Source organism: Plectropomus leopardus, chromosome 24 (genome assembly GCF_008729295.1).
Source record: "Plectropomus leopardus isolate mb chromosome 24, YSFRI_Pleo_2.0, whole genome shotgun sequence".
NCBI classification, from domain to species: Eukaryota; Metazoa; Chordata; class Actinopteri; order Perciformes; family Serranidae; genus Plectropomus; species Plectropomus leopardus.
The window spans coordinates 6,281,309-6,305,095 of NC_056486.1; the positions used below are offsets into that span (position 1 = coordinate 6,281,309).

Sequence of the window (23,787 nt, forward strand, 5' to 3'; positions counted from 1 at the left end):
TGACAACCTTTCTTTGTATTCCGTTTTTAAACTTCCGTCATTTTTGTGGTGGTTTATAAAAATCTCTGTACTTTCAGTGTTCAGACAAGTCTTGCCTAAGAACCCCGTCCATGAAGAGACGACCCACTGACTCCAACACAGAAGGGAAGAAGGATACCGGCATGCTCAAATACATCCGCAACCAGGTGAAGTAGTTTAAAGACTTAATTATTCAGAGAAAGTCTCAGAGCTTTTGTTTTTTGTGGGTTTTTTTAAATGTTATTTTTAACTCTTTTTTTTGTTGTTGGGTTTTTTTTTTTTCAAATTTTTGGTCTTTTTTGCATTTTTTAAAAAAAATTTTTGCTTTGCCTATTTTTTTCTTATTTTTTAGTTTTGTCATTTTTTAAATGTAAGATTTTCTTTCCTTTTTTTAAAAACCTTTTTTTTTTTTACTTTTGTTTTCTGTTTTTTCTTTCTGTCTTCTTTTTTAAAAAATATATATGTAATTAGCATTGCAGGAGGAGCCTGAGACCCATGACCTTCATTGACTGCTTCTTTAATTGTTGTGCACTTGATAATAAAGATAAATAACTTGAAACTTTGAGGGGATGGTTAAACTAGAAACTTAAATCTTGATCTTAAAGTAATAGGTGTAGTTAGAAGAGAAAATGACAAACATGTTGGTAAAATTACTATCCATACCCAAACTGGTGTTAATTTTTTTTTTGTGTTTGTATCTCAGGTGATGAGCCTGTCTCCGGCTCCTCTTTCACTGCTCATCAAGGCAGCGCCCATCCTGACTGACGACATGTACGGAGACATCCAGCCTGCAGCCTGGGAACTCTTGCTCAGCGTGGATGAACATATGGCAGCTGCTGCTGGTAAGTTGGCCATGAGGCTGCGCATCAGTGATCTGTGGGTCTCCTCTGCTGGCTGTTTTGCCCTTCAGAGTTTATAATTTTTTTCTTTTTCCCTTTCCACTCTTTTTTCCACCTTTTTTTAAATCCTTTTTTCTTTTTGGCTTTGAACACTTTTTACCTCCAACGTTCATAACCTTTTCTTTTTGTCCTTTCCTCATTCCTGCCTCCTCTGCCCTCTCTGACTCCCCTCCAGCTGCCATGTTCCTTCTGTGCGCGGTAAAGGTCCCCGACGCAGTGACCGAAATGATGATGGCCGAGTTCCAGCACCAGGAGGCCTGCCAGCGCATCAACTCCATCCTCAAGTTTTACACACTGTGGCGTTTCCGCTACCAGGTGTGGCCTCGCATGGAGGAAGGAGCCCAGCAGATCTTTAAGGTACAGAATAATAATGGTGTCATTTTTCAATTCATCCCCACACTGAAAACTATCCTTCCACTTGCAAAACATTTTGTCTCACAACACTTGACTTCTTTAACCAATGTTATACTATATTTATGTTTGGTGTCAGATCCCTCCACCCAGCATCAACTTCACTCTGCCGTCTCCTATACTGGGCATGCCCTGTGTCCCCATATTCGACCCCCCCTGGGTGCCCCAGAACACAGGCAGCGTCCAGGACCCAATCAATGAAGACCAGTCTGTAAGTCTGAGCCTCTGTGCAAGCAAGTGGCCTGATATGCATATGTTTACCACTATAACTTCATAACAAACACTTAAAACAAACTGCTGTAACATTTTATTTTTAGTAGTAGTAGTGTTAAAATGTATGCACATACTTTTGAATCACTATGAACATGTAGTAAATACATTTTATGTAAATCACACTTTCAAATACACCAGTGGATGTGACATTAGCAGCAAAGTAACCTTGTTTGGGTAGTCAGGTTGCCACAGATTCAGTATAAATTAAAGGGTTTGTTCACCTAAAAAAAACAGACATCTAGATTATTAGAATCTCGGAGACTGCGCCTGCAAAGACAAGCTACTGGTATATGTTTTAAAGCCATGTTAGTGTTTATTTTAATGTTTTTATGGATTATATGGATTTGATTTTCCATTAAATTTTTGAGAGAATTTTCGGTTTCCGGAAGATGGATCTCACTGAATTTGGTGATACTCCCACGTTTGCTGTAGTGCCACAATAGGGTTGACATTTGCGAAAGTGAAATGTCTCCAAAACTATTGCACGGTCAAAACTTTTGACCTGATAATGGTTTAATTTCCATACTTGTTTTTTTTTTGTCAAATCCCTGCGTGGAAGCAGACATTGTAACAGAAGAATAGACCCTGATCAGACAAAGCTTTGCAAAAAGCAAGTCGCACCCTCTACTTTTTTGTTGTTGTTGTTGTTGTTGTTGTTGAAGTTGAAGTTGAAGCCTGCATGGGGCGGACATTGTTTTTTGCAGCTTGCTGCATCCTTTTTTTATCGTTGTAAGGCATCGTCTGAATCACCGATCTTTGGCTTAACCATTATTTTGCTCTGAAGTAAACTCACTGAGCTGTACCTCAAAATCTGCATAAAAATGTACAGGTGGATGACACATGCTCTGGCTCAGATTACGGGAGAGGCTATTCCCAAATTGTGCATTTGACACAGGAAACAGAGATCATTTTTGGGCACATAAGACCCTCAGAAAGAAGGGGAGTCACATGGAGTACCACCAGCTGGTTCAGGGGCTTTATCTGAATGACCATGATCATTTTAGGATGAGTTGTGGACAGTTTGACTATCTGCTGTCAGTTGTTGCACCTAGTTCTGTTAGGTTAATGGTCAGAATGTAACTGATGCTACAATTAATTCAGATGTATCCTTATCTTGCCAAAAGAAATGTTGAAAGCGGCTAACATTTGTTTAGGGCGCTCCTGCAAAAAGGCAAGGCGCATCAGGGAAATCAGAAGGCTCTCAGTAACAAAATCAGCAAGCAAAACATTTTTATCTTTTTGAAAACAATTACAAAAAATCGCCACAGGCTGCTAAAAGGAGCTCTGTCTCATCTGTTTCAAATTATGGTCAAATTAAAACAAAAACATCAGCGTGGTTAGAAGAAAAGAGATTAGTGATCATTTTTTTTTTATTATTATTTCAAAATTTAGGTGAACTGACCCTTTAAATCCTATAACCTGTTAAAAAAAAAAACAACCCACAGTGGCTATTTCATTTTTACACTTATTTTGGAATAAGTCCTGAAAAGCCCCACAACATAACAAAAGCAGTGCACTTAAAACTGCTTTAAAGTACATCTTTTATTGCTTTGCCAGTGCAATGTGGACAACTGCACCAAGAAATCTGCTAATTCAAGAAAAAACATGTAATTCATTTTGAATGTCATTGAAGTAGTCGAAAAACAGATTTCTTGGTGTTTCCTTTCACTTTCTTGTCTTTTTTTTTGAAAAGCATGATTTATCAAAATATGTTGATTAGATTTTGATGACGACCTGCGAGCACCTGTTATATAATTTATCTATCGACTGTCTTTGTTTTTAGTACTCCACATTAATTCAGTCAGTCCATACCATAGTAAGTTGGTATTTCTGTCCGGATGTTTGTGCTGATGCATCTTGTTACCTCAGATCATTAATTACAGAAGAGAAAACGTTCTTCATTGTTTTTAGCTCATTGGGAGCTGTAGGTTTCCATCAGGGATCAGAAGCTGGGGCAGTTTCATGGGTCATTTCAGATAGCTGCATCTTGATTAATAATACACACCACACTCAAAGAGTGTTCTAGCACTTGCTCTGATTGTTAAAAAACAAAAAATAACAGCATGCATCGGACATTCAGACATTTTGTGTGTGTTGTGCTGTTTATGCATGGTCATTGGATGAGAATGACTTTGCTGTGGATGTTTTTCATACCATGCGTTCAGCCTATTTGGATATGTACGTGTATGAGCACTCGTGCGAATGCTGTGAGGCATTTACTGTACACAAGATACAGTAAATTCTCCAAATTCCAGTCTGAATACATTTATTCGTGTCACAATTTGTCATGATTGAAATCCTTCCTATTCAATACTTGAACAGTGTTCTCCATGATGCTCGCGATAGCGTTAAAGCATGAGATCAATGTGCTGGAGGAGAGTTACTGTATTAATGTGTTGTCCGGTCATTTAACATTACAAAATGCTCCTCAGATGTAACCGTGAGCCTAGAATAGCTGTGCACACACGTCCCTGAACGATTTAAACTGTCAATTCTGTATTATTGTGCACTCCCTCATTCTGAACCTTCTGTGTGTCTGCACCCACTGTTCTATCTTTGTGCTGTTTGATCCAACGCCACCCTCTATGCCACCCCCCTTTTCAGAAATCCTTCTCTGCACGGGCAGTGTCGCGCTCCCACCAGCGGGCCGAGCACATCCTGAAGAACCTGCAGCAGGAGGAAGAGAAGCGGCGTCTAGGCCGTGAGGCCAGCATCATCACGGCCATCCCTGTGGCTCAGGAGGCGTGCTACGAGCCCACGTGTAGCCCCCCGCCAGAGCAGGAGGAAGAAGGTGGGGCAACCAAGCACACAGGCATATAATAACAGATAGTATCTCTGAAATAAAGAAGTTTGATGGGAGTAAGAAGGTAGTGACAGCTCTGTGCCCTGATAACTTGTTGTTTCTCCTGTATCTGCACCGGTCATGTCGGGCATTAATCCCGCCAGCAGAAGAAGTGGTGAACCTGGCATCACGCCGTCTGTCTGTCAGTCCGTCCTGTGCCTCCAGTAACTCCCACAGGAACTACTCCTTCCGACGGGGCTCTGTGTGGTCTGTCCGCTCACTGGCCAGTGCTGAAGGTATGAAAACAAAGAACTGTGATGACAGAAACCTTCATCAGTCCTTTTTTTGCTTTCTGTTATTTTCCAATAAAACGAGAGCTTCTCTTCTTTATTGTGTTTGTTCAGATGAAGAGAACACAACAGAACACACTCCAACTCACCACATGTTACAGCCTCCCCAAGCCGTCTTCCCAGCATGCATCTGTGCTGCAGTCCTACCAATAGTGCACCTCATGGAGGACGGTGAGGTTCGAGAGGATGGCGTGGCCGGTATGTGAATTTATCTGTAGATTCAGTGTTGAAATAAAATAGATAAATTGCACTCAGTTTATCATTTTATCATCACAGTATTGTGCTCAACATAAGAATAAACATATTGATAGATTTTCCCACATTATGATGTGCAAAAAAGGCATTTACATCAACATGTTTTTTAATTTTTTGTCTTATGTGTGGGACTGATAGTGGTATTTAACCTCACACCGTATTTGCAAATACAAATATTTTCTTCAATGTTTCCTTAGTGAGTGCCGTTGCCCAACAAATCCTTTGGAACTGCCTGATTGAAGATCCAGCCCTGGTCCTCCGACACTTCCTGGAAAAACTAACAGTGAGCAACCGACAGGTAGGTGGACATCTGGAGAACAAACACGGCTCACAGTCAGTGTAACTTTAAGTCAGTGAGGATGAGTCCAGAAGCCAAAGGCTTACAGAGGGCAGTGTAAAATGTGACCTGTATTTTTTGTGTTGTTATTCCAGGATGAGCTGATGTACATGCTGAGGAAGCTCCTGCTCAACATTGGAGATCTGCCAGCTCAGACGTCTCATATTCTCTTCAACTACCTGGTGAAGCAGCAGATAATATTTTACCTTTACTTACATGCAGCACTCTTTAAACACTCAGTTAACCATCAGAATCTGAATTTCCGTCTCCTAGGTGGGACTGATTATGTATTTTGTGCGGACACCGTGTGAGTGGGGAATGGATGCCATCTCAGCCACGCTGACCTTCCTGTGGGAGGTGGTCGGTTATGTGGAGGGGCTCTTCTTCAAGGACCTGAAGCAGACCATGAAGAAGGAGCAGTGTGAGGTCAAACTGCTGGTCACTGCGTCAATGCCAGGTAGAGTTTGATTCACCTCAGATCCCACTGAGGCTTCACATCTAATTTACAACAGCGGCAGATGGCCTAAAGAACACTAAATTCAATGCAATCACGATGACGTCAGTAACGTGTCAGTGGACACATATATCCCCTCAGTCACACATTCCCGCAGATAAAGAAACTAAAATACACAATGACAATAACAACTACAATAATAATATTAACAGATCATAAATTAACTGAAATACTTAAATAAATTATTAGATTTAAAAAATAAAAAAATAGAATAGTAAGTAATATAACAAACATCAGAGTAATAAAATAAAATAACATAAAAGGCAGGATGAATACTTTCATCTTATCCGTATGACATTTCCTTTTGATAAATGTGATAAATGTTTTGTTGGCTAAGAAGGATATAAATGAGTCCCAAAAACAAACATAGATTTCATTATTTTCTCGTGCATTGCTGATGCAGGAACCAAAACATTGGTGGTGCACGGGCAGAATGAATGTGACATCCCAACACAGCTTCCAGTCCATGAAGACACTCAGTTTGAAGCCCTACTCAAGGTAAATATACCAGTGGTGAAGAAAGGACTCTTATCCTTTACTCAAAAGTGTACTTTGCCAACTTAATATCAGTCAGCCTTGTATCATAACAACTGGATTCAAACTGGACTTTCTTTTGCTACTTTTTTTATACTGTAGTACCACAGCTATTAGCTAAATACCCTTTTCTAATTCAGTGACCAAGGAGTGTAAGATTCACAGTTAGTATTATGCTTAATTATCAGCTTAAAATATCAATATAACTAAAGTTAATGTATGGAGGATATTTATTATCTTTTTTCCTTCAAAAACCAGGAGTGCCTGGAATTCTTCAACATTCCCGAGGCCAGATCAGCTCACTACTTCCTCATGGACAAGCGATGGAACCTCATCCACTACAGCAAGGTAGATACATAAGGTTTATCTTAGTACAGCTACTGATGAAGATATATGTTGATAAGCAAATTATGATGCATCTCAATACACAATAGAAGCAGAGAAGGAGTTGAGCTGGACTTTCTCTTCTTGTTTTTAAGGCAATATTTGATCGTTATCTGTTCACTCTCCAATAAAATGTTGTTTTCCCCCTTCTCCAGACATATGTAAGAGACATCTACCCTTTCAGGAGATCAGTGTCTCCCCAGCTCAACCTGGTCCACATGCTGCCTGAAAAAGGACAGGAGCTTATCCAGAAACAGGTATGGAAGATATATTTCTCTTTACAAAGTGTTAACATTATTAAAACATGATCAGGGTGCCTACGTTTTCGCCCTGCCGTTTCATTTTCCTTCCCTGTTCTTTTTCTAGGTGTTTTCCCGCAAACTAGAGGAAGTTGGTCGAGTCCTCTTCCTCATCTCGCTCACACAACACATGCCGGCTGTGCACAAGCAGTCTCACGTCTCCCTGCTGCAGGAGGACCTCCTCCGCCTGCCGTCCTTCCCACGAACCGCCATCGATGCAGAGTTCTCGCTGTTCAATGAGCCACAAGGTGAGACAGATTCCAAGTTTCCATCAGACACTTGAATAGATTTCATTTAGGTTTCAGGGTTCCCACAGATCCTTAAAATGCCTTAAAAGGCATTGAAATCATTCATCTAAAAATAAGGTCCATATAATTATAATGACAGATGAATTGACTAAAAGTGTAAAGTAAGATTTAATGAATCTTGTCTTTTTTTGACATTGCATTAAGTCTCTTTTTCTTTTTCTTTTTTAAGAATTTAATGAATTCCTTTTATTAAACTGGTCATGATGGGAATCCTAATAGTGGAATCTCACATGCAGGCTGAGAAACACAAATCACCCAGAAAATCGGCCAGACATGCCAGATATTTCCCATTCTATCGGTAAAGATACTGTAATATGTTGATTGTCTTCCATGTATTCCACTCTAAAAGGGTTGTTTTTTCAACTTTGATGTATAAAATCTAACTTTTTCTTTGCAAAAATCATGCCTCATGTTTTAAAAAACATTTGGGCAAAATAAAATTGTCCTTCAAGTTTGGTCATTTAATTGGTCTTAAACTCAATTCAGAAAGACATTAAAAAAAGTCTTAAGAAGACTTAAATCTACCTTGCCTTAAGCTGCAGGATCCCTGGGTTTATATACTTTTGTTTTTACCGCCATCTCCTCCTTGCCCAATATCTCAGGTAAGGAGCTGTTTGGATTGGACACCCTCCACAAGGTGCTGTGGATCAAGCTGCTGGAGGAAATGTTCCTGGGAATGCCAAGTGAGTACCCGTGGGGTGATGAGATGATGCTGTTCCTTAACGTCTTCAATGGGGCTCTGCTGCTGCACCCAGAGGACAGCTCCCTTCTCAGGCAGTACACAGCCACCGCCATCAATACTGCCGTTCACTTCAATCACCTCTTCTCCCTTAGCGGCTACCAGTGGATCCTGCCAACCATGCTGCAGGTACATGTGTCCTGCCGTAACTGATACTGCTAATGTTTGTAGTTATGTTGTGTCTGACCAAAAGAGCCAAAAAGTCAAACTTTCTTTCAACTTTAACATAAGAATATATTTTTTAGCCAACAGTAAAATATTTTTTAAGACTAGAGAGCTTCCACTTCCTTAATCTTCATGTATTATTGTCTTGGATTCAGTCCAGGAATGTGATCACCTGTTCCTAATAATGTGTCCTCTCTATGTTGTTATGACAGGTCTATGCTGACTATGAGAGCGACCCTTTACTCAGGCAGGGCATCGAGTTCTGCTGCCGGCAGTTCTACATCCTCCATCGCAAACCCTTCATCCTGCAGCTGTTTGCCAGTGTGGCCCCACTCCTGGAATTCACAGTAAGTGTTCTTGGTACACACATCCATATTTTCAAAGTAATTTACATCAATGTGTACTTTAAGTTTTTATGTGATTTTTTGCATGATGAAAGGTCTTGTTTTTAGGATTTAGTAGCATCTAGTGGTGAGGTTGCAGATTTTTTAACCAACTGAAACTTGGGCCAGTGTGTCAAGCTTGTTGCAGAGCTATGATGGCTGGTGCAAAAATGCAAAAGGCTAGAACCAGTGTTTGGTTTGTTGGTTCTGCTCTACTATGAAAGAAATAGAACGAACTCAATAAAGGGGACCCGCTCCATATGTTTATATGAATTTCTCATTCTAAAGTAATGAAAATACAGTTCATAGTTTCAGGAGATAATAAACTAATGAAAGCATATTATTAATAATGTATTCCATTTCTACCAATAGATTCCCCTAGTTCCTGCACACTGGACTTTTAATAAAAACATTTTGTTTTTATTTTTGTGGATGACTGCAATTTTTGATGTTCTCTGTCTCCATCTGCTGTCCCAGACCAGCACCAGCACTGGTCTGTCTAAAGGAGTGTCGGCTCAGTGTCTGTTTGACCTGCTGGTCTCGCTGGAGGGTGAGACCCAGGATGCGCTGGATGCTCTGGAGCTGGTTAAAGCTGAGAAACCTCTACGCTCTCTAGGTACAAAATCACTTTTACACACATTTTGTGGACTTTTACTTAAATTAACCTTTATGTTTTATGGAAAGCTTCTAATGATATTTTTTTGTCAGTGCCCTGAACTTGGATAACGAGTACAAACAAAACCAAATTGACTTGGCTACACTATTCTGTTTCAGATTTCTGTTATGGTAACGAGGACTTGGCCTTTTCCATCAGTGAGGCTATCAAACTGTGTGTCACCGTTGTTGCCTATGCCCCTGAGTCCTTTAGAAGGTATGGAAACATATCAAAAAAACCATAGCAAATTCTCCGTCTCTTATTGCATCTTTAGCTTTTCCACAGCAATTCTTTTCTGTCCTCTGACGTTCTGCATGTATCTCTCCAGCCTCCAGATGTTGATGGTGCTGGAGGCCTTGGTCCCCTGCCACCTCCAGAAGCTGAAGAGTAACACAGTTACAATGGAGTCGGCCTCGGCTGCCAGGGATGAGATTGCTGCCATCGCTGCTCTGGCCACATCCCTGCAGGCCCTCCTCTACAGCTCAGAGACCCTCACAAGGTCTGACTATCACCCATGCAACAAAAACAACAACAACAGCACAAGTCTGGGTTTTTGCAGCAGCTGGACCGAAAAGCCTGTTTTTTTGTGTTGTGCATAAAGATGTCCTTTAAGCCTCTTTAAGTCCTCATAACTTTATCCACACCTCCTCCACAGGCCCATGACAGCCCCACAGATGTCCCGATGTGATCAGGGTCATAAAGGAGGCACTACAGCAAACCACGCCATGTCAGGAGGGGTCAACACCAGGTCAGGACATGATTGATGATTGGAGATGAATTAACTCACTTCATGTTAGCAACAGAATAGCTAGAGAGCAGTTTTGGAGTCCTGTTTGTATGCTTCCACCCAGGGACAACCTCCACCTGTTGGAGGAGGGCCAGGGTATGCCGAGGGAGGAGCTGGACGAGCGCATCGCCAGGGAGGAGTTTCGCCGGCCCCGGGAGTCCCTCTTAAACATCTGCACCGAGTTTTACAAACACTGCGGGCCGCGGCTCAAGATCCTGCAGAACGTTGCTGGTGAGCCGCGGGTCACGGCCCTGGAGCTGCTCGACATCAAGTCCCACATGAGGTGACGAGATTAACCCATGACTGACTTTTAAGGTTCTTTATTCAGATTTATTGGTAAAAGTTGCAAGTTGATTGCTCTTTCTCTGCAAGTTTCTGAAAGGAGGGACTAGTGTGACGCATTCCTCTGGACCTTAAAGTGGAACAGTGGCTGATGATGCAAGCTTATATGTAATAGTAACATATTTTAGTCACTTTCACCAGCAGAGACCACACCAATAAAGCTAAAGATTAAGAAAAGTGTATTGCATGGGATGGATTGACAGTCTGGAGGAATGGATGAAGGGATGAGGATTGAGGGATGAGGGGTGAAGAATGAAGGGATGTGGGTCAAAGGGATGATGGTTGAAGATCGAGGGATGAAGGGTAAAGCATGAAAGCTAAGGGTAAAGGGATGAGGGATGAAATGATGAAAGGATGAATAAGACAATAAAACAAGAGTAGATATAATCAATAAACCTTTTTCCCTCTGTTTCTGGACATTTCTGAAGTGCCATTGGTTATTTATTTTTTCATAACACTCTATCACTGTTAAGTTACACTGAAGGTGTGTGTCTGTTTCTCAGGCTGGCGGAGATTGCCCACGCCCTGCTGAAGCTGGCACCCTACGACACCCTGACCATGGAGAGCCGAGGACTGCGGCGCTACATCATGGAGATGCTGCCCATCACCGACTGGTCGTCTGAAGCTGTCCGGCCTGCCCTCATCCTCATCCTTAAGAGGCTGGACCGCATGTTCAACAAAATCCACAAGATGCCTACGCTCAGGTGCGCTCGCCCACAGGCATTATGCACCAGGTCTGTTGAATACAATCCCTCTTCTTTCTCTGTCTCCCTGTGAGTGTATCGTGCTGTGCCGGTGCCGTGGTGTGTACAGTAGATAGACGGCTTCTTGGCACTGTCTTCTGTAGCGCTGCCTTCGTGGGTGCTGTACCGTAAGTGCTGCTGTGGCGTGTTTTTGTGCGGATACGTGAGGATGTCTGTAGTAATGATAGATCACTGGCAGTGTTCCCTCTGAGCCAGTGTCCAGTCATCTGTCACGAAAGATGATGCAGATTTTGATTTCAGACAAACACCACCATGATGTCTGTGATGTCTGCACGCATGAAGTCACATAATGCAGTTTTATAAAATCACTAGGATCATTCTTCTATGTGCAACATACAAATAAACACTGAATGTTAATCATTCAGAGATGGTGATACCCATACATCATACTGAAGTTCATCATACTGAAGCTTGCTCTACAAAAAGGCATTGTTGCAATTTATAGCAACAGTGAGAGAAAATGTATTTATTGTTGATTGCCACCTGATCCCTCCAATAAGAGCCAGACTGCCATTATAATACTGAATATGTGATAATAATATTAAAACTTAATTTGTATAGCACATTTCATATGTAAAGCAGCTTCAATTGCACAGGGAAAAAAATCATTTAATTCATTTTTAGCCATACAAATTTAGTTTATTTTCAATAAAACTAAAAAAATTTGGTTGTTGTCACATTTCAACAAGTGGTAAGCAAATATGGGGTTACCAATGGGGATTTCATTAAATTTGTACAAGTTTGAAACTTTATTCTGTGCAATTTGAAAGACTTCTCTGGAGGACTGGCTATTTCTCCTATAGAGTCTCAGCAGGAAAAAACAAAACATAAATAATAAAACACAACAATAAAAAAGACAACAAATACATGCATCCATCAGCTGCATATGGCTATCGTGAAAATGCACACGTTACAACAATACTTTGCTGAACAGCAAACCAGAAATACAATAGCAGAAAAGAAATATAATAGCAAGGAAGAAATACAAGAGCAAATAAGAAATAAAAGAGCTAAAAATATACCATATACATCCAGCACCATAAAAATGTATAGCAGTCATCATTTACAAAATAACCATGGCAAACAGTTCAATGCCCTTTCAGTCCACTATGATTGTATGTTCTTAACTTCAGGGCCTGTAAACCAAAAAAATAATTCTCTAAAACATGCCCATAAACACAGCTACACCTGCACACCTCTTCCATGACATAAGACTGAACAGTGCTGGCTCAGGGGAACGTCTGGTCACAGGTGTGAGCTTCACACCAGGATATGTTGCTGTGATGTTCAGCTGGCTATGTTTGTGAGCTTTGCATTATTTGTTGTCAGTATGGCTTTTACTTTAAAGGTGATGATTATATGGCGGGAATGTTAATAGAGTGGTAAGTGTCTCTCCAGTTGTTTTTTTTTTTCTCTGCCTTAAAGGTTTTTTACATTCAATACTGAACTAAAAAAAGCTGATGAGATAGAAATACGATGATTGACTCTCATCCTTAATTGTTCTTTCATCCCACATGACATGAATGTGGCTTTTGTGTTTTAGTCTATTTTTAAATTCATAAAAATTTGTTTTTATCTGGGTGTGGGGTGGTGTTGTATGGGTGGACGTTCTCCAGGAGACAGGTGGAGTGGGAGGCGGCCAGCAGCCTGATCGAAGGGATCTGCCTGACCCTGCAGCGGCAGCCAATCATCTCCTTCCTCCCACACCTTCGCTCGCTCATCAACGTCTGTGTCAACCTGGTATGGACACAGACACACAGGACAGCACAAATCAATCCATTTGATGTCTTGACTGTTGGTATTAATTTGTGTGTGTTTTCAGGTGATGGGTGTGGTTGGTCCTTCCAGTGTGGCAGATGGGCTTCCTCTCCTCCACCTCAGCCCGTACCTGTCGCCGCCGCTGCCTTTCAGCACAGCTGTGGTCCGACTGGTTGCCCTGCAGATCCAGGTAGGTCTGTTTAACTCATCTGACTCTTCAGTGGACATCCATTCATTGCTAAATGTTCATTTTCTAATTAATGTTTCCACTCTTCCCTCGTAGGCCTTGAAGGAGGACTTTCCTCTCAGCCATGTGATCTCACCTTTCACTAATCAGGAGAGACGAGAGGGGATGCTGCTCAACCTGCTCATTCCTTTTGTGCTCACTGTGGGTTCTGGGAGCAAAGGTAAAAGCCTACAGGCTTGTCTTATTTAGTTGTTTAGACTGTTTTAAAAGGGCAACTTTTAAAAGGGCAACTAAAAGGGCAAAAGGGCAAATTTTTCAACCACTCTTCCCAATTAAGGCCTTATTTTTAGATAATTGAAATAAATGCCTTTGAGACTTTTTAAAGATCTGCGGGAACTCTGATAACAGCCTATTTTGTTGGCTGCAGTGGTCTCACACAATACTGGACCAATTTTAAAATTTTCTCCATTAGTCACTTGGACACAAAAACCTGTGAAAACAGGTTGAAAAACATAATAGTTACCCTTAGAGGTGCCATTATAGGGTATGCTTCATATGGACAATTTTATTCATGATCACATTTTGTGTCTTTCTTTGTTGAATAGAATAAAAACATAAATCAAACTGTACATACGTGTCTGTTTCCCTCTTGCAGACAGCCCCCATCTCGAGCAGCCTGAGATCTTCCTGCTTCTCCAGACAGTCATCAACATCCTCCTGCCTCCTCGGATCATCTCCACCTCCCGCACCAAAAACTTCATGCTGGATGCTTCCCCGGCTCACTGCTCCACTCCAGGCGACACTGGGAAGGATCTGCGCAGAGAGGGATTAGCAGAGTCTACCAGCCAGGCCGCATATCTGGGTATGAATGAGAAGTGAATGCATTTTATAGCTTCTTTTGTTTCTACACACTTTCCCTCCTCACCCTCCTCCCTCCTTCTGTCACTCTGCAGCTCTGAAGGTGGTGTTGGTTTGCTTTGAGCGCTCACTAGGAAACCAGTGGTACCGGCTGAGCCTGCAGGTGAAAGAGATGGCTCTGAGAAAAGTGGGTGGCTTGGCCTTCTGGGACTTCATTGACTTTATTGTCAGAACCCGTATCCCTATATTTGTCCTACTGAGACCCTTCATACAGTGCAAGGTAAAGAACCAGTTCAACCAGTGCATTGTTTAAAATTGCAAATCTGTATCCTTTAATATGTTTTATTTTTTATTATTCCCTAAAGCACTTTGAATTGCTCTGTTGTATGAAAGGTGCTATATAAATAAAGCTGCCTTGCCTATTTCTTTCTGCTCATTTGTTCATTCCCTTCATTTTTATTTTATTTGCATGCACTGGTGTCCCTCTTTTCCTGTCTTTTTATTTGTTTTTATGTTGTTGTAGTTGTTGACGCAGCCTGCTGACTCCCAGGAGGAGATTACAGCACGTCACCACATTGCTGACCAGCTGGAGCGACGCTTCATCCCGCGACCTCTCTGCAAGAGCTCCCTTTTTGCAGAGTTTAATAATGAACTCAAGATCCTCAAGGAGGCTGTGCACAGCGGCTCCGGTCAGACACCTATACTGAAACTTACTTTTTACTTACTTTATACTTTTTTTTTCATGCTCTGAATCTTAACTTGTCAGATGATTTCTCATGTTAGTAACGTACGTTTTTGTGTTTGTGTTTGTGTCTGTCCTGGCCTAACCAAACAGCTTACCAGGGCAAGACGTCCATCAGCACAGTGGGAACCTCGACTTCAGCATACCGCCTCAGTTTGGCCACAATGTCACGTTCTAACACGGGCACTGGTACAGTTTGGGAACAGGATAGCCAACCATCACGCCAACCCTCCCAAGACACACTCAGCCGCACCGATGAGGACGAAGAAGAGAGTCAGAAACATTCCTGTTTTCTTTCACATTTGACATTTGTAAAAATTCGAATGAGCTCACTGCCCTCTGTTCTCTTTCCACCAGATGACTCCATGAGTATCCCCAGCGTAGTGAGCGAGCATGAAGCCTTTTTGCCGAGGATGATAGCACAGCGCCGTTTCTCCAGCCACGCCACCGGCTCAGCACCCTCGCAGCCCGAGGCACCCCGTACCACCATGCTGCCCAGCCACAGGTACATTCCCAAAACACACGTGCATGCACGCACATACACACTGAAAGACACGAGTGCAAACAAGCACAACATTGAACTATTCTTCAGGTGATGTTTCTTTGATAGACTGAAAGAGTTTAAAATGAAACTTAATGTACTCACAACTAAATTGTGGATTGGAGTTTGACCAAAGACAAAGTCTCTCTGCACTCTTGTGAAACTCCTATTGGGAATCCTCACTGTAAGCGAGACATAAACAAGATGAGAGCGCACCTAACATTCAGTTCACACTAATTCCATCTTCCTTTAATGCCATTTGGACATCTCTGCCTGTCTGCTGTCCCCGAGCTGAGTGGACAGCGGCTGGCTAATCTGCTGTCTTTATGAGACTGACAGCAACAATATAGTTTAGTTTAAAAAATCATTTTCATGTCGACTCCATAGGAAGAAATCAGTAGTGTTTTTAATTATTGATTTATTGATTTTATTTCCCCACAAACTGAAACGAGCGAGGAAGAACTTCCTGTAGTGACACAGGAAAGCTTACAGACTGACTGGGAGCCTTGACCAGTAAATTTAATTGCAATTAATAAGTTAAAAACACATATTCAAGGAGAAACATGTGTGTTTTAAACAGCTTTCTGTGAAGATTTCGCTTAACTGATGGTAACAAAAATAGACTTGAAGTTTTAAAAGTGCTGCAGGTGTCAATCAGGCCAATCAGGCTGTTTGGGTTTATACATTTCATTAGATTGATTTTATTCTGTTCCATGAAATGTGCAAGTGACAAAAATGCCAAAAGCACTCATTAAACCCCTTTCAGTGGGCATTGGCCATTAGGGGTCAGGTGCATTTGAAAGCTAGCATGGGAAAAATAATGAAGAAAAGATCTCAAAAAACATACTGTCCTGGTTTTTGCATGATCTTATCTTCATTATTCGTCCTGTCGTTGGAGATGCAGGACTTTAGAGTTGAGCGTGTGTGCAGCCAGCAACAATAAAATAGTTTTCTGTTTCAAGTATTTGTGTATTTGCTGTTAAAACAGGCTCATTTCCACCAAAGTTGAACTCAACCAATAAGATTATTTCTGTTTTCAGAGCTGCTTTCAACAAATGTTCTTTTACAATTTAAATCTTGGCTTGTTTGTGTAACATGAAGAATTAATACTTTGAAAACCAGTCATATCCCACAACCACAGCCATTTTTTCTGTGTATATCTCTGTTGATTGATAATGTTTTTTGTTCGACAGTCTCAGAGCAGCTTTGTGACATAGCTAAGACTCTGTATCTTGGTAAGAATGTTACAGAAACAAGAAAATCTGCTCCAGATTTGTTGTGGTCAGAGCCCTGATTTCCCGCCCGCAAAGTCTGGGCTCAGGGTGGTTACAGAGCTCGACTACACTCCCTAAACTCCCGTTCTCCCCCTCCGCCCCCCTTTTTACAGTGAACCCAATGTGCTAGATGAGTCCCAGGGCCTTCTGCAGGAGGGTAACCTCTCTAGGTACAGTGGCCCTCTCTCTGTGTGTGTCCCGTTGGTGCGTTCTTGCATCTGTCCGCCAGTGGGAGGGGCCTCGCCTCGGGATGGCCTCCTCTATTGGCCTCCTCGCCGTTGATCACTCATCCACATCCAATCAAATCGCCTTGGCCCCGCCACACCTACCCTCACCCCCCCCCCACTTACCTGTCTCTATCTCTCTCTGTGTGGGTCTAGTGTGCCTTGTCTCTGTCCCCTACCCCTCCTCCACTTCCCTTTGAGCTCCACACTGACCCTCATCTTCTCAGATCATCTGCTGTGCTATCCTAACCAGGCCCCGACCCCCTAAAAAAAAAATAGCTAAAGAGGGCCCCCTCAGCCCTGGAGCCAGGGAGATCTGCCTCTGTTTCTCCTCTGTTAGCTGTGGATCTTTACAGTTGATGTGCCATCACTAAAGTCAGCCTCTCTCCCATTGGTGCCATGGTGTTTCATACTGTTTACGTGTCTATCAGGCTTCTCGCTGATCAAATTGGGCGTCCTACTCTGGATACCAATCTGTAGGGGCAAGGGGGAACTGGGGTGGCAACCACCACACACGTTTGTTGTTTTCTTTGAGCATTTCTGTCCAATTTTGCTTTTAAAGGGACAGTTTGGATCTTTTGAAGTGGGGTTGTATGAGGTACTTATCCATAATCAGCGTATTACATGTTAGTCAGTGAGCCCCAAGTTTGGAGAGGCAGGCAGGAGTACCTACACACCACCTTAAAGAAGGTCCACTTAAAAATATCAGTATTCGTTTAAGTGTATGCAATATTTACAATATTTTCAATATTTTCTCTAATTGGGAATTGTACCCTTTATATTGCCCTCTTGAAAGCCACCAGACTCCATTGAGGTAAAACAGTAAATTGCGTTGCAGAACACAGAAGCTGCTGGTCCATCACTTCCTCAATCAAGCCTTTATTCCACTGCACAAAGATCTCATTAACACCTGGCTTTTCAATTCAATGGAAACGTATACAATTCACACCTGGGTCAAATGACTCTGCAATATCACGAGTATTTCTGCCTCCGTCTCTGATCGTCATTGATAGAAATACAACACCCAGGTGAGCACGCTAATTTTAGCCTCCCCTAAAATGACAAGATTCACTCAAGCAACCACTAAGTACTGTACATCTCCACTTAAGCAGCGCTAAAACATTTACCCAAATCAGTCTTCACCAAGTTTTGAAGAGAGAGAGAGAGAGGAGTTGTAGACGAAGAAGAAACCATGGATACGTTTTCACAGACCTCCATTCATGCTGCTTTCTGATGTTCACTAACCTGTGTTCCAGCTTGTCCGTTACGTTTAACCTGATACACCCCAAAACACCCACGTACACACAGAGAGGCATACTCATCTTCTGCTGAGCCATGTACACAGTCCTGCTCTACTGACAATGGGAAAGGAGTCTATAACCTATTATTATGAAAAGGGGTATAACTGATTGAGGCAGTGTAATTCCACCAGGGCTTTAACTCAGTGATGTAAAATTACTGCTTTTCTCTACGAAGTCCGTTAATGGCTTTTCTGTTGTAAATGGCTGTTTGAAACAAGATAAAGCAGTGAAAATAATCTAAATAAAATGTATACTTGAGCTGATTCTGATTTTTTTTAGGTGGCTAAAGTGTTTTTTTGCTTCTATTCCGACCACAGTAGTGTATTGCTTAGCTTCTGATCTGGTACTGTAGCCTGCCTCTCCAAGCTGGAGGCCGGCTGACTGACATCTACTGTATGGAATACACTGACCCTCGATTAGTGCCTCATACAACCGCACTTAAAGAAAAAAACAATCTATCCCTTTAAGTTCAAACCTGATCAAGCTCTATTTTATGGTTGCATAAAAAATAATTTAACAATGTCACACTTTATTTTATTCTTTAAAGTTTTATAAAAGAAAAAAAAAATTACACATCACACAAGTTTCCTTTGTCAGCGTTGCTACTCCAGCCCCTACTATCCCTTGTTGTGTTTTCAGTGTATGACTCATGGCAGCACTGTTTATTTTCTGCACTGTGATTGGGTGTCTTGTAACATACTGTGTGTGTCGTGTAGTGAGTGAACGGGTAGAATAGCAGCGACATCTTATTGTGGTCAAAGATGTGGTCAGTAAGCGAGCACGGCTGGGGATGCAGTGACCTTATTGTCTCTTCATGATGTATTTTTGTGTCTTTTGTGTGTGCGTGTGTCTGTGTAAATGCAAATGTGTGTACATGTCCATCTGATTGATTGTACCAGGGTTGCCAGTGTGCAGAGTGAACCAGGCCAGCAAAACCTTCTGATCCAGCCTCCCTTAGGAAGGAAAAGAGGCCTCAGACAGGTGGGCACATCAACGTTGTCTTTCTTTCTTTTTTTTTTAATTAGGAGTTTTCTATATTGATTCATAATAAACACGTAAAGTTGGAATATAGTGGAAAATATGTAAGAAATCAATGTACGGAAAGATGGAATCATGATGTGACATGATGCTACTGTTTAAAATCTCATCTGAGTGTTCATGTAAAGCTGCAAGATTCAAGAAAATAACTGATATTAGTCGGCTTTCTAAATGAAAGTAAACTACTTTACATATTTCTGTATAAATAATGAATTCAGTTAACAAAATGAATAAACTAGTAAAGTGCACTCAGTAGAGTGCAGATATCTGCTGGGGGTGTCCGCCTGAGCTGATCACGGCCACTCCAGGAGACACGTACAACTGCAGCCACATTCAGTTTGGAGCCTACTTCATGTGCTTCTACAAGACAAGGTACAAGCTAGATTTATTGTCATTTTTCTTAAAAATGGTTTAAGAGTTAAGGTTGACCCTAAATCCTGTTACTTTTTGGCATCAAAGGAGGAGTTGACAAGACAATGCAACGGTTATTTGAACCCTGCCACAATGCAGCGTTGTAATAAATAAGGGCCAAGTACCTACACACCACCTTAGTAGCACATTATATATTGTTATATATATATATTATATATTCACTTCCAGGACGAGAGGTGATAGTGGACTGATGTGTAGGTATAGTTGATGTGTAGTTGGCAGGTCACGTAGCTGCTCCAACTGCAGGTTTAAGTACTCGTACTCAAGGCAATCCTCGTGGTGCAGCCACAGCGGTTCAATTGTCCCTTACAGTCAAGATGACGGTACAGAAAACAAATGCAGAGACAAATGAGACCAAACTATTCCATATATGTCCGTTTTTAGCCAAGAAGAAGGCCATAACATGGCCCCAGCAGACAGTAAGGCTTGTTATGAGCCAAGATTTCCGTAAAACTCGCGGCCCCTACTAGCTGGTAAAGATGACTTAGGAGTCAACAGTCAATGATGCTATAAAACAGGTTTTTTTAACAATTTGAATCACTCCAACCACAGGAGCGCCTTGAGCATTTAGTATTAAATGTGCACATAAATTATAAGGCTGATTGTTTCAGTAGTATTTCATATTAAATATGGAGAGACAGATACACATGCTAACTAATCGCATGATCCCCTCCAAGATTAGGCTGGGCAGAGTTCATAGACTAAATTGTGGTTAACTTCTAGTAGTCCTTTCTTTATCAACTAATGTATAGGCAAGCGCATGTATCAATTTTGTTGTGTTGTGCTCTTCAATCTGTATTAAGGACAGTTAAATCACACACAAAGTTTATTCTAAAAGTTTCTAAAAAATACATGACTGAAACCTAACTGATAGTCAACACTGGATTGGACTAAAGTGTGACTTTCCCACAGCTGCGACGTCCCCTGCTGTCCATCCCAAAGAATGAACCACGCGGTCGATCCGGAGCGAGACTTTCTACAACCCGCCGGAGTATCCAGCCCAAGAGCAAACCACTGGGTAACAGCACACGTGCCTTCATCAGTGTGTGTGTGTGTGTGTGTGTGTGTGTGTGTGCGTGTGTGTGCATGCGTGCGTGCGTGCGTGTGTGCGTGCGTGTGTGTGTTGGAGACTGAGTGCAAGGATTTTTGAGGATAAGTGACGATGAAAGCACATGTTTGTCTGTTTTAGAATTTAAAACAGAGTTGCTCACTGAAAAACTAACAGCCAGACTTGCCCTGCACTTCAGATCAACACACAACGAGACAAATCTAGACTGCTAGATACAGTTCAAACAGTATTCTCCCATACAAATACAGTGTTTACTGTCTGTGTGCTGACTTGAACTGACCCATCCTCCCCCTCACGACCTCTGTCTTTGTTCCAATGCTGTTTGTTGTCGCACCTGTCACCAAACTGACTCTTCTCACTCTGTTCTGTCTCATGCCTTTTGTTTCGAAATAAAGAAACTTTATTGGACTGTGAAGGTGAGACACAACCCTTAACCCTTCCTCTCCACCCTGCAATGGCCCACCCCTTTTATCTGCAACCTCACCCAATAGGGCGCTCTGCATGTCTGTCTTGCATCCCCTTCCCAGTCCCCGCAGCCCCCCTCCTGTCCCATCCCTGCCTTCACTCTTTCTGGTGGTGCTGATGTGTTAGCGAGTCGCTAGCTGGCGCTGTCATCTCTGTTTTGACCACGTGCGCGTGCATGTGTGCCCACAGCGCATGGGGACCAAAAGAGGTCAGTGACCTTTACAGAGAATCAAGGCCAGCAGGGGGGCAGCAAGCCCCCGACTCCCAGCATAGCGGACGCTCCAGCTGAGGGCAAGAAGGCCAGTCCTGCACTTTCAAAGTCCCCAACACTGGACGTGCCGACTGTCTCTGCAGCCACGGTGACTGCCGACCTTCATGGCCCCGCCAGCGCACAGGTAGGAGCAGCAGAGAGAGTGTTGTTGAAACAATGCATTTGGGCAAATTATCACTACCTACTGACAACCGCCCATTCACGTATTTTTACAACAGCTTGTCCTCATATGGAGACCCAAATCGGTTTGTATCAGTCAGTTTGTATTCAGAGTATTCAGAGTGAACTCCATTAACAAAAACTATGTCAAAAATATTCATCAATAACCTTTTTCCATGACTAAGACAAGATGTCAATAGGCTTAAAATAGGCCTTTAATGGTAAAAACTGTGATGAAATATATGTTTTGTACTCCTTGATGAGAAGAGACAGGACTGAAATGTTAGTGGTGGGCTATCAGACCTTCAAAATGCGTCATGTTTTCCCTAAATGTTGCGGCTAGACAGTCGAAATATAATCAGTGTCACTGGCTGAGTTGTATTGTCCCTTTTTGCTCCAATAACAATTTAGAGAGCTTGGAATACGGCAAAACCTCCGTAAACCTTTCCCTTCCTGTTATGTGCGATGCTTGTTGCAGACTGCAAACTGAAGCTGTTATCTATGCTGTTTTCAGAGCCACCAGATTCCAGAAACAGTAATTTTACCTCACAGCACACAGGAGTTGCTGCCAACTTGATTGTAAAGTTTTTTGAAACTTTTTGAACATTTAAACATTTGAACATTTTATATGTTGCAGTGACATTGTGTAAAAACCTACGTCATTCCATGAGCAAAGTTTTCAAAGGGACTTTGGAAAATAGAAATATGAGGCTAAAACATGGATGCTTCAACCACAATTTGAATTTTGGATTTGAATACTTCAAGAACACTCCTGGAAAGCTAGAGAATGTAAAAAAGAAAGAATAAAACTTCAAAATAAATAAATAATTTGTTTTTAAAAAAGGAGCCGTTCTTTAAAGGGAGAAATCATTTTCATTTCAGTTTACAATTTTAGCTAGAGGTAAAAAAGATTTTTAAAAAACCCCAAAAAAACAACAAAAACCTAAAATGTGACTAAAACTATAAGGTGTTCTTGACAAAATACTAAGACTAAATCTAAAATAGCTGCCAAAATTAACAGCGGTTGGTTGCTATCTGTAATCTTACCAATAGATGTCAGTGTAAATCTGACACACTGCTCTATTAATTCTACAGTTTTATCCACTTCATTTGAATCAACATTACAGGAGCAAAGTATTTTCTCCCCAGGTCCCTCCAGCCATCAGCAGTAAGGAGAAGAGAGAGCAGTGGGGCCTCCGCAGCAGCCTCTCCCCTCCCCCCTCCATCTCCCGGCCCTCCACCCCAACCCCCCATCCAGAACCTGCTCCCCGCTGCCCCTCTCCCGAACCTGCTCCCCTCTCCCCTTGTCCCGCACCTCCTCTCCTCTCCCTCCACCGCTTCCAGTGCTCGGCACAGCGCCGGCCCCGGGCCCCCCGCCGCCACCACCTCTGCCACCGGCCCCTCTCCTGCCTCCACCACCACCGGGGCCGTCCAGGATCAGGAAAGCCCCCGGGGACGAGGATACGACTGCACTCCTGCCGCGCAGCGACACTTTGCTGCTGCAGCTCAGCGAGGATGACGGCACAGAGACCCCCTCCTCACCCCGCTGCTGTCCCCTCCCTCGCCACGACGCTCACCCCGCAGGATGCCCCTGCCTCTTTCTCCAGTCGACCTGGACCTGGATGAGTCCCACGTTTAAGACAGGTGGACTGTATTTTTCTACCTGTAGCTGAATGCCAGACAAAAACCTGAAGGTTCAGATAACAGGGAGGCTGTGCTGCAAACATCTCAAACCATAGACGAGCAAAAACAGAAAAAGTAAGTGTGCATTTAGATTTTATAGACTGACAATCTGCAAGTTCACACTTTAAAAACGAAGGGAATGTACAGAGAAGTGCACCCAAAACTCACCGACTTGGTTTCTAATCTGTCTTTCGTCCCGAATCCTTGAGGCCATTTCTGTTTCCCCTTCAGCTTCGCCCTCAATTGAACTACTGTCACTCTTTCTTCAGTGCATTTCTTTAGTTTAAAATCTTCCTTCCTCTCTCTTTTGTTCTCTTCAAGTGTATAATATCAACCTAAAATCATCATTGTGCTCTATCAGTTCTTACAGCTCCATCCGCTGAGGGTTGAATGTATCTTTTAGCAGCGATCTTATTGCTCGTCTCCATCATCATAGAAATCATGCTGGATTTTTAAGTCGAACCTGTCCTGATGTATTCTATCCCGAGATTAAAGATTTATTTTTTCATTTTATTTGAGATTTAAATTATAAAAGATTAAAAATGTTTAAAGGATTAATATTTAACAAATGAATGCTTCTAATACT

The 23,787-nt window shown here is 42.2% G+C and overlaps 1 protein-coding gene across 1 annotated transcript in view; it reads left to right on the forward strand.

Moving 5' to 3' along the window:
- The window catches only part of LOC121962920 (protein unc-80 homolog), a 50,683-nt gene extending 27,249 nt beyond the window's left edge, over positions 1–23,434 (forward strand). Inside the window, 38 exon segments of the mRNA XM_042513243.1 lie at positions 78–185; positions 722–860; positions 1,093–1,274; positions 1,408–1,539; positions 4,206–4,392; positions 4,548–4,679; positions 4,788–4,931; positions 5,186–5,286; positions 5,421–5,507; positions 5,599–5,782; positions 6,243–6,337; positions 6,632–6,721; positions 6,913–7,014; positions 7,124–7,304; positions 7,967–8,232; positions 8,481–8,615; positions 9,129–9,267; positions 9,426–9,522; positions 9,635–9,805; positions 9,962–10,054; positions 10,158–10,376; positions 10,939–11,169; positions 12,816–12,939; positions 13,022–13,147; positions 13,241–13,364; positions 13,800–14,006; positions 14,098–14,282; positions 14,526–14,691; positions 14,838–15,017; positions 15,102–15,249; positions 16,673–16,729; positions 18,984–19,065; positions 20,467–20,572; positions 21,019–21,039; positions 21,278–21,483; positions 22,668–22,761; positions 22,764–23,045; positions 23,048–23,434. Of these exon segments, the coding sequence (XP_042369177.1) occupies positions 78–185; positions 722–860; positions 1,093–1,274; positions 1,408–1,539; positions 4,206–4,392; positions 4,548–4,679; positions 4,788–4,931; positions 5,186–5,286; positions 5,421–5,507; positions 5,599–5,782; positions 6,243–6,337; positions 6,632–6,721; positions 6,913–7,014; positions 7,124–7,304; positions 7,967–8,232; positions 8,481–8,615; positions 9,129–9,267; positions 9,426–9,522; positions 9,635–9,805; positions 9,962–10,054; positions 10,158–10,376; positions 10,939–11,169; positions 12,816–12,939; positions 13,022–13,147; positions 13,241–13,364; positions 13,800–14,006; positions 14,098–14,282; positions 14,526–14,691; positions 14,838–15,017; positions 15,102–15,249; positions 16,673–16,729; positions 18,984–19,065; positions 20,467–20,572; positions 21,019–21,039; positions 21,278–21,483; positions 22,668–22,761; positions 22,764–23,045; positions 23,048–23,157 (5,433 nt within the window). The 3' untranslated portion in view covers positions 23,158–23,434.
- Positions 23,435–23,787: the final 353 nt, after the last annotated feature.